General features: G+C 45.6%; 1 protein-coding gene across 1 annotated transcript in view; it reads left to right on the top strand.

Moving 5' to 3' along the window:
• Positions 1 to 11,503, top strand: part of T265_09723 (hypothetical protein) — a gene marked incomplete at both ends in the record, with an annotated part of 55,854 nt that overhangs the window by 4,188 nt on the left and 40,163 nt on the right. Inside the window, 2 exons of the mRNA XM_009175886.1 lie at positions 5,363 to 5,705; positions 9,302 to 9,890. Of these exons, the coding sequence (XP_009174150.1) occupies positions 5,363 to 5,705; positions 9,302 to 9,890 (932 nt within the window). The remainder of the gene's footprint in view (positions 1 to 5,362; positions 5,706 to 9,301; positions 9,891 to 11,503) is intronic.

The following is an 11,503-nucleotide window of genomic DNA, read 5'->3' as shown; positions in this document are numbered from 1 at the left end:
CAATGACTTGGCAGCGAAGTGTGAAAGCCATTACCAGCAAACTCAGCTGCGCTGGTCACTGCCGTCTTCCTGGATGGGGAACCCGAGACAGGCCACATAATAAAAGCGTTCATCTGTAGCTCCCTTCTGGTGTCTAGCTGCCGTGCCATCCGAAGGAATCACGAGGGCTGGGATACTGCCAGGTTACCCAAGCCTAGACAGGAGCAGTCGAGTGGCGGAGGTGGGATTCGAACCACGGACCTTCCGGTCAGTATATTTGCGCTCTAACCACTTGGGCCATTTCGCCCCCGGGCCACATCAATGGTAGGGACATTCGACGAGACGTGCCCATGAATAACACAGTTACCTTTTATGCATTCATTTACCCCTTCCCAGACGTCGTGACGGACGAGAAGGATCCAGTCTCTTATCTCCCTTTAGTGTTCCTCTTCCAGTTCCGAAGTTATAGCACGGCAAGTCAAAATCGAATGTGCCACAGAAGTGTAGAGCGGAGAATAATCAAAATAACCTGCAAAATATAGACGTAGAATTGAGTGAAATTCGGCTAAAGTATAACAGCTCTAACATGAAAAATTTTGGTGCAAAGCGTTTTATTTCACTCTCGAATGTTTTGCAGCTGAAGGCACCGTACGTTCAAGGTGCGGAACATTTCGCCGCACACACCCTGAACGACGAGCTGTGCACGTGCCCTTGGCCTTGTTTTGTTCACTAATATACGTTGTCTTTTTAGTGGCTGCTTAGACGGGACCGCCAGTCTAAGGGGTTCAGGCCAAGATCTATCATTGCAGCTGGGGTGCCTGGTCACAGATATCGCGTACACAGATAACTTAGCTCCTCTTTGATTTGACGCCATGGGAATGCAAACGATGTTAAACAATCAAAACAATTGCGCGTCACGGTTTGACATGCGCTTCACACCTACAAAGTGCTGCTTCAAAACGATGGGCTTGAGCCCCCGCCTCATACCTGCTGATGGGCTGATCGACGTAGGAGACGAATTCACCGCCACTGGCAATTGTATCAGTCTCGGTGGTCTCGGATTAAGTGATAGTTCAATCCGTATTGGGAAGGCAACAGCAACTTCCGCAAACTTGCATCACCTGTGGCTTATCTGTCAAGGGTCGAGTTTACAGTGCTGCTGTACTCTCCACATTATTGTACGGGTCAATATTTTTCTCCTTCCCCAACCTCCCCAATTAAACGTCTACTTAGGACCCTGTATTCGCGCATTAATTATAACAAGTGCCATATCTAACGCGCAGCCAACTACTCCATCTCCACGAATCATCAATGAACGAAGTTGTGGCAGCTAGGATCGCAGAACGACAAGTTTGCGTTCCTTAGAGCTGCAGGTGGTGATGACGATGGTGAATTCAACTCAATTCAATGTAATCGCTATAAGCTGTTTACCATGGTCACATTGGTTCCATGTACCACAGTCTTGATCACCGGGATGTGGTAGTGCGTGAAAGATATAGCTAAGTATAGAAGACGATGGCAGTATCCATTAGGATAGAAATAATTTAAAAACAAGAGTCCAGTGCCGCTCGAAAGGCATCTGGTTTGCGTTGCCGCATTAGGAATGCGACAGTATTATCTTATTATTTCTGTCTTTGGGCCAGGCTGTCCGCCTGAAGATAAGTGTCTCGGAAGTTTCTTCTGAAATACCACAAAAACTGTCAAGTCTCAGTCGAAACTTTTGAGTCGGAGGCTGGTATTTGGAATGGAGAAATTATCTGCATCTTAACACTGCCTTCAAGGGCTGCAGTTTGTGTATTTATTCCAAAATCCTCGTCGGCTTAGACAACCTTAAGGTATCATTCATCCTTGTAGCTCCCCGCTCCCGATGCCTCCCCACCCATCGGGCGATTCAAGGTGATTTAACTGAGCGGCAACTGGTGATCAGGAGAGTTGTTATCCGGAGTGGTTGACCAAGCGGCCGTGGCGTTTTTTTTACTGAAGATAGTCGCGCCAATTTCACCCTTGGTCGTTTAGACCACTCCTATTTCCCGGGGAACGATCATGTGAACCAACCGAAGCAATCTCTCGGTATTTCCGGGTTTCTGGATCTGTTCCATTACCTTAGCCTTCCGTGCCCATCAGGTTGACATGCAAGTTGACTTCACATTGTACCTGACAATTCGTCAAGTATTCTTACGCTCGGTGTTAACAAACCGTTGCTACCTAGGTATAGTATCCAGCACTTTTCTCTATCTGGAGTGACGGATATATAAGCATTTACCAACTCGTAATTCTCACCCTATTTTCACCCTATATACTGCCATTATTAAACGAGTAAAGCGTGCATTATGCCCCTCTATTCTGACCTCCTAATCTTAACCTGGAACTACTGGACTCTCTCAACACCTGGTAGCGCTATGCCACGTGCAGAGTGTTGTGTCAAGCAGAACATTCGTGCAACTCTGTATCGGTCCCTTGGCCTCCTGCTCCACCCACAATGATATATAAAAAAGCATGGTTGCTTCAGACAGTACCTCATGGAGATAAAGGGAACTTATTACAACTGTATTTATGGGGTAACCACAGGAATTTTCACAAAGTCGTGCAAGAATCTCTATAAGGAGCCCATTAGCCGCACAATATTCTTAGCTGCAAAATCTTTGCAAGTAAAATGAAACCTTTTACGCCAAAATATTGAATTTTATTGCCTATGTGCTCAGGCCAAAAACCATAATAAGCCACACCCAGATTTTTGCACCTCACCGAATTTCATTGTTCACTATAGCAATCATACCTCTGGCGGATAAAGTCTGGTCGAATGTTTTCCTAGCATCGCTGATACCCCGAGATGCATAGATGGGGCCCACAAGACTGGACTCGTACTCTGAACTCCATCGTCTGTCTCTTTTTGTCCAAAACGGCACGTGATAACTATAGAAAATCCAATTCCATTGTGGGAATACTGCGCGCCTCTCCTTGAGGGGTCGAAAAGCGCCGTCAGAGACGCTCGATGCGGATTGGCTGGCATTTCGACTTAACAGGGTGTACCTTCGTTTGGTCCGTATCCGGCACGTGACGTCCGCCCAAATGATGGGATGTCTGGTTATTAGGCTAACTGGAATCTGCAGACATGATTACCACACTGCTTAAAGAGTGGTATGAACCACCACTCTCAGACTACGCCTCCTAGCAGTGACCTCCATAATGCCACCAGAGAATATATCTCACCCTGTATTCCAAGGTGTCCTGGGCACCAACTCCACCGGCCGTGAATAACTCAAAAACCCATTTAAAAAGGTTTTAAGAGCAGACAGTTGCCGGATCAGTAGGAGCCTGTCACTCTGAGAGACTTAATTGTACGAAACTCCTCACTCCGCTACATAGCTTGGTGTCACAAACACCGTTGGTTTATATTACAAATATACCGATCTACCACACCGACAGCCAGACGCTTGTGGATCTACATAACTGAAACCTGACGCAAACCGCTTACACATGCGCCGACGAATACAAAGAAGTTCGAGCGACGAACACAGTCGTTATGCTCAGCGTTTAATACCCAGTTCCTTGCAGAACACAGATGGGATCTGAGGAGAGTAATTTTCGCCTCGTTCGTTTACTTACAGAAGTACGTGAGCTTAGATGGTTGAGAACTTCAAGTATAGAGTATTAGGGATCCAACAATTAAAGCAACAGTCGTGACAATCACTCTTGTCAAAATTGCCTGTGGGGTTGAGAAATGGAAGTCCTTGTGCACTCGAATGATTGAGCCAGAAATAGAGAACAAGGGTTGCAAAATGAAAGCCCTTAATCTTATAGCATTGTCAGTACATTAGCTAAAACATAAGGGAACACTGATAGATTGACGAATAACAAGTAAACAGTTTAACACAACGTTAGTATATCAGCCCTTACTTAGTTATTATATAAAAGAACAGTATACTATGTGATAAGTAATAGTAATTAGACCTTTTTGTTTCCTGAAGTTATAAACCGTTCCGTTGCTATTCGTCTGGGTCTGTATGATCACATAGTGTGTCAGGATTTGGTGTTACGCGGTCAGTGACATCATAAGTTTGGCCCGGATAAATTATCAATAATATCCGATGCTTCTCAGCATAGGAAGGTAGGTCCTGCGTAGGTTCTGATAAGATTAGTACTTACCCCTAATTAAGGGCCTAGCGGCATTGTGACACCACCTCGGCTTTTCCGAGGGGCGCTTTGCGGATCGCATATCACATGCTCCGCTTCTACAAACGGGTTATATTTTGACAGTTTGTATTTCTTTCAAGGTTGGTCCAAGGAGAATCAGGCAGTAAATTTCCGTTCATCAAACGGTGGACATCACTGGACAGTCATTGGCGCGGGTCATATCTACTAGAAGCGCACAATCGGCCGCAAGTAGTGGAGTGATTTTCCGATGGATAGGTTGGAGGTTCTTGGCTTCCAGAAACAGACATATAGTTTTCCTCCATTTACCATTCAGATGCTGTACTTGGCCGTTGGATTATGGGTTATATGCAATTGAAAGAATTGCGGCTACGCCGTCGTCAAAAAGTAATTTGGGTAATTCTGCCGAGGCAAAAGACCCGTCAAAATCTCGAAAAGAAACAATTCCTGACAAAGTTCATGACTGCAAGTGATGACACATCGACACAAATAAGCACAAAGGGGATTCGCGGGTATTCATTATTAATGATGCTCTTACACTTACACTGGACTCACTTGGCATTGGTGTGTGCTGTGTCTAAAAAGGAGAACTCAAGATTCAAACAGAGTGATTGAGCTAACCGTTCCCTCACTCTCCACTCACTTCTGTCTGCGCACCTCTGGCGATCAAGGGGTTGCTGCGGTGGGATGTGCAGGGGTTGGTGTCGTCTTAAGTCACCGGGCGGAAGTATCCTTGCTTGACCGTTGACTGTCGCAACTGCTCGGTTCGTCTGGCGACGTCTGTGAAGGAGTCTCACAAACGGGAAGCTGATCCCTGTCTGATTGTCGTGTCCGCTTATGCCCCAAATGATTAGCTCCGATGCCGTCAGTGACAGGTTTTACGACGTCCCGAATGCCCTGCTGCGACGAGCTAAAAGCTCAGATATCGTGGGTTGCAGGAGATATGAATGCATAAGTGGGTCGGCTTAGCGTATCTGAGACGCAGAAAGTCGATATGGGTTGGACTCGGTACGTACGGACTCAGTACATATAATGGTGAATGACTGCTTCATCTGTGTGCTAATTGCAGGCTGTTTTTATGCAGTACTAACTCCTGAAATAGCCGAAGTCGTCTGGCCACACGGTGTCCTCCAACGGCATACCGGCCACAAACTCAAATCGATCATGTTGCCATTAGCTACCGATCGCGGATCAATAACTGACTGCCGGTCGTTTTGGGACACATTTGTAGCTTCTGACCATGCACTCGCCCGCAGCCGCTTCTCGCTATGTTTCCCTGGGCGTTGTAAGGTGCGGACAAATCGCTTGGCAACTGAAAGACTGGCAGATCCGGATGTTAAACGAATTTACCAGAATCGTCTTCTAAAATCTCTTCCAAATGCTCCACCATCAGATGGGAACGCATATTGGGACGAAATCGCCACCTCTTTGCGTAGTTCTAAGAATTTCTCATGTGGCACGGCACCATCGGGCACACGCAAGCACTGGACATCAGGCCGAACGGTGGCACTGTTTAAATCTCGGAGAAATGTCCCAGCCGGTCCCGAACATAACCCGGTACGAAGAATTATCAAGTGAGCTTGCGAGCCGACCGTGAAGTATGGCTGACACAGAAGGCCAAAGAAATGGAAGAGGCCCAGAAAGCCTGTGATGCCCGAAGATTATCTTAGTCAATCCGTGCGACCTGTCCCCGGTAACCACTTGTGAGCGAAACCATCAAGCATCAAAATGGAACGACCATGTCGAATAAAGAAAAACACCTCGACCGGTGGGCTGAATACTTCGAACAACAACTGTCGTGGCCACCAGCTGGTTCTCACATAGACCCCACAGGCGAACTATAACCCTGGACGGTGAACGTGGGACAACCTACGGCCTCGGAGGTTTACGACTGCATATGTTGTCTCAAGCGCTATCGAGCTCCTGGTCCGGATGACCTTCCACCCGCACTGTTCAAAGATGGGGATAAAGTCCTCAGTCAGCGCTTGTCTGATCTATTTGCTTGCATGTGGGAGAGGGAGTCTGTCCTAGACAACTGGAGATAGTAGGTGATAGTGCCCATTTTCAAAAAGAGGTTCGTAGTGAGTGTGGCAACCACAGGAGGATCAGCTTGACCCCGATCGTAACGAGACCGCTGGCGTCACTGGTGCTTCGTCGGATTACGGTGGCCCGCGGAACACTGGCTCGAGAGCAGCAAGCGGGATTCCGGCCTGGTAGGGGTTGCGTTGACAAAATCTTGACACTCCGTCAGGTGCTAGAACAATGCCATACGTATAAGCGACCCACAGTTCTAGTATCCCTGGATTTACAAGGCGCATTTGACTCGGTTGATCGGTCTGTTCTGCTTGATACGCGTGCCCACAAAGGAATGCCCTGGAAGTTCGTAAACATAATAAGTTCTTTGTATTCAGACTTCCGGACGTGTGAAAGTACACGGCGAGCTCTCCAAAAGCTTCCGTACACAAAGTGGTGTCCGTCAGGGATGCCCACTTTCCCCATTTCTGTTTAACTTTGCGATCGATGAAATCATGAGGTGAACGCTGGAAGGTCTCCAAAACCCCCGATGTCCAAATAGCCTGTGACGAAAACCTTGTCGATCTAGAATATGCAGACGATATCGTTCTCATGTTCGAAGAGGAGGAGGCCAAAGTATTCTTGAATGAACTGACCAAAGTCATCCCATTCTTTGGTATGCACTTCGCACCCACGAAGTGTAAGTTCATGCTCCTGGACATGCAGTCACTGAACACGCCGCTGGAAGTTATGGAGCCTTTTACGTATCTTGGAGGTTGTATTAGTTCTGATCGTAGTGTGACAGATCAGGTCGATGTACGAATCTGCAGGGCTCGGGTCGCGTCTGCTAATTGGAGACACCTATGACGTCAGAGTGGTGTATCCCTGAATCTCAAGTGACGTGTGTATCAAGCTACAATGCGGGGGCTTGAGGGCTTAGATATTGCCAAGTTGTTCAAGTCTAAACATGAGCAGTCGAGATGCAGAGGTCGGGTTCGAACAAGGGTCCTTCTGGTCAGTAATTTGGTGTCTTAATCACATCTATTTCGAGTACCTGCATGCGGCCTATGCAGTTAGCTGCATTTGGATAGAACACATTCTCCTCTCCCCTGGATGCTTGTCAACTCAAAAGACAGGATCCGTTTGACGCAATAACAGTGTATCAGTTAAAGTGATGTATTTTACCTCCGCTGAGAAATGAGTGAAGATTAGGGTCAATTACCTCGGTTCTACCTTAAACATTGTCTATTTAGATAATGTATCACTAACAGTCTCAGATTTCGTCATTCGATCCATTGTGTGTTGACCCCATTTGGTACATTATACGGAATGCCGCAGAATTGGAAGGGTTTACCGCGAACATTCTTTTTCTCCACTGAGAGGAACAGGTGGTAGGCGCCATACACTTCACCCATTTTGTCCAGCCGCCATAACGATACGTATCTAGGTAGGTAAACCTATTGGTGATATGACTATGGTCAGTCACTAGTCGCCTCTTGTAAGTGGAATCGTTGGTCACCAGGTCTCCAAAAGAAGTTTCGGCTTTCGACAGTTCTCTCAGAACAACTAGTCAACTTCAGTTTGTATATGTTATATATAAGTTGGTGAATAGCTGTGGTGGCTCGATCTTAACAGCCACCAGACTGTAAAAAGTAAGAGGTCGATGGCTATGGAGAGGAGTTTCAGCCTTGTCATTTAGGTCCAAGAAATTGTGCCCTGGTAAAAAATTTGGTAGAGCTGAGAGTTTGAAGGGTTCGTACCGTATGTCTTTGCATCCAATAGCGACACAATACTAGCTGATGGCGATACAAGTCATCATCATCGTTGACAGCACATCAACGCGCCGATCCTCCGCTGCCACGCAACCATAATTTATTTGTGGAAAAAGGGAATGAAATAAAGCATATTCAACCTACTATAATCATTCCTAGGTGTCTTCGCCTTGAAGCGCTCGGTCAGACAATCCGGATGAAAAAGGATGACAACAACCTCATTTGAATAGATTGGCAGCTATATCTTGCAGCTATCTTAGTCAATACAGGGAAGATCACTCTTTCCACTCTTGAAAGACAGGTCATACCGGACCCTCCAGCAATCATTTTCATACCCTCCCGAGGCCAGCCTATTTGCGGAGGATCTATGGCAACTTGTTTTATGAAGGCTAAGTCTTTAAGAAGCCCCTTCGGATGACATTACTCTCGCAGTCCATAAAAACTGAACATCCAGCTACCCGTTTCACTTTTTTTGGGCTCATCAATTAGGTTGATCTCCGTGAGCACACAATTGTAACTATTCGGCCGCAAACTAAGTGTTAACGAGAGGTCAGTGAAATGAGGTTCAAGTTATTTTCTACTGTTCAGTTGAGGAGTATGCTCAGATAACTGCAATGTGATTTCAGATGAAATATGAGGCGCTATTTGTAAGACATTCGGTTTAAATACTTCATAAACGAGAGATTCGGTTGGATTTGGAAAAATTCTCTCAGCAACAACTTAATTTGCAAATGAGTTTTGTCTTTGGGACGGTATTCAATGGCAGTTTACACATCATATATTGTTACAGATGCTGTTTACTCCTCGATATGCACTCATTTGCACACTGCGTTAGTTTTAACGGGAGACGACCTAATTCCAACTGAGTTTCTTGTTTACGATGAGCCCCAAAAACGGAGAAACCGGTCAGCGAAGAGCTATCAGCAACCTCAGGAGTAGTATTTTACTAAAATGGTAAAAATAATTTTGAACGAATTCGAACTTTAGTTAGGTCCTGCGATACTGTCAGCTCGCTGATCATGCGCGACCATATATTTCACACCCCTTAATTACATTTATCGATTACTGCCGCTGGAATAAAACTAAACTGAGTGCGAGTAGGTTCCCATATCCACGTTTACCTTTAATAATAATCGTTTAGCTTTATGTTTATGGTATTTTGTGTCGCTTTTTCAACTTTTTCAGTATGAACAAGTTGGTTGATAGCGGGTGAAACACGTACCTAATTTGTCACATACCAATGGCGGACAGGACCTAGACCGTTTTTGAGACGAATTCCCAACCTATTGGATCAGCCTTCTTCCAGAGCATTCCACCCATCATCTGGCACTATTTTTCGAGGCCCTCCCAGGATATTTCTGCTTCCGACCCAACTAAAAACTTAGTAGTATGGCATTGAAACTGGTTCGTTCTCTGCTATCGAATTCACGTCTTCACAAAGATCGTTTCATAGTTGTCTACCGAGATAATTTTGCTGGTTTGCTAGAGGAGCCACTGAACGCCTTTTCGTGGAATTTCGATGGTGATTTTGGTTGGTGTCCGATTGTGGTACCTGGTTGGCAAATTGAAAAGTTGAAGTATAATTCTCGCGTTGTTTGGTCCAAGACGCTTGAACGACAGTTTGATGAAGTTTATCGACTGTGCCTAGAGACTGAGCAGGAGATCAAGCACATCTGTTCCCCCATATCTTTTTCTGAAGCGTCCCAGGAAGAGGAAGATGCAAGGGTTGTTCTAAAACCTTTCGTGATGACTACCCATGTAACTCCTGGAGATTTATCGGACGTTTTCTGGAATAAACCCAATATCTATAATTTCTTCCTATGCCAACGTGTTTGTTCACCGGAATTCAATGACAAAGCAGAGCTCATTCAGAAGCGCATGTGCGACCTCGAACAGCAATTTGCAAAATGTCTTTATACTTCGGCTATGTTCCACTTAACTCTGTGCACTCTTTCACTGACTGATTTGCCGGCTGTAAGTTTATTTCGACAAGATTGTGTTTGATATATTACCCTGCAGGTTTCACCTTCGTTGCTATTCAACCATAATCATCTAAGATTGCTACATTCATTCAAGGATCGACTGATAGCTTTAACCGAATTAATGGTCTAAGCCTTCCTATCCCTGGCCTATTCATTGTTCAGTTATTCTCGGTACAAATCGTACCTTACCTCACAAATATAGCGCGAAGTTCGCCGGAGAACGTACATCAGTAACACTTATTATAAACACCATTACTTGGAGGCAATCAGCTTCTCAGCTTCAACAGTACCATTACAGTCATTGATTTTATCATACCAACCAGAGACCTGGTCAGTGCAACCATAGCACGATTGTTGTTCAGAGTTGAATATTGAATCACCAGTTCAAATTTTTTTATTAGTAGAGCTAATTCCTTTCCGTAGTTTGTGCTGACACAATTTTCCTATTGGAAGGTCGTGTCTGCTCCACAGAGCCAGAGCAGGATGGAAAGACATCCGAATCATGGTATGTTAATAAAGCATGAAACAGTCAGCGGATTTTTTCATCTAAGCAACTGGCTACTGATTTCCGGACGGGACGAGTAAACGAGTAACTCAGTACTCCACTGTCGGTCGGTATCTATCTCTTGCACCCTCTCTAGTAAATAGACTGTCTCAAAAAGCCTGTTTTAGGCGTTCATTGATGTACAGTCACTCGTTATGTGGTTATTGGGCGAGATGGTCCAAGTGGTTAGAGCGCGAATTTACTGACCGGAAGGTCCATGGTTTGAACCCGACCTCTGCCTCTCGACTTCCTCCGTCTAGGCTTGGGTAACCTGGGAGTATTTCACCCCTCGTGCAACCTTCGGGTGGCATGGCAGCTAGGCACCGAAAGGGTGCTACGGCTGAACAATTTAAAAAAAATGTGGTTCTTAGGCCATTTTATCCGTTACTAGTTTTTCCGCTACATGAAATTGCGATACCACAGGGAAAGATGAACTCCGAAGTTGGGAGATTTCCGTAAAGTATGGACCTCAATAATGTACAAAAATGGTTTGTTAAGAGGACGGCTGGAAGCGGCTCGGAGTTGAGATGAAAGGAAGTCTCGCTGTTTCACCGTTTCGAGATTGGATTTTGAGAACTGAAGCTCGACAATGGGTGAAATCAATGGCGGGTTTCGCAGGTGAACAGAACGACGGAAATGATAGGGGGTAGGGACAATGTTGGACAGCTGTGAAGGATACTGACCTTTGGTAGGAACGCCAGGGAAGACTCATCCGGTCACTGCAAACTAATACGTCATATCATTTTGAATAATAATCATTCAGCTGCAACACCATTTAACGCCTAGCTTTCACGCGAGGGCTAAGATACTGCCAGGTTGTCGAAGCCTAGACAGGAGCAGTCGAGATGTGGAGGTCGGGTTCGAACCACGGGCCTTCCGGTCAATAAATTCGCACTCTACCCATTGGGCCATCTCGAGTTCTCACGCCATATACCGACGAGCTGTCAGTTAGTTTGATTTTCATCCGTATTCATCATCAATGACAGCAACATCAGTGTTGGCACTGGTGCTTCACTGCCGTACAACCATAAAGTTCGTTTAGTTATATATATATATATATA

This window comes from Opisthorchis viverrini (genome assembly GCF_000715545.1).
Source record: "Opisthorchis viverrini unplaced genomic scaffold opera_v5_308, whole genome shotgun sequence".
Lineage (NCBI taxonomy): Eukaryota > Metazoa > Platyhelminthes > Trematoda > Opisthorchiida > Opisthorchiidae > Opisthorchis > Opisthorchis viverrini.
The sequence above is the reverse complement of the archived record's forward strand: the minus strand, read 5'-3'. Positions and strand labels throughout refer to the sequence as shown.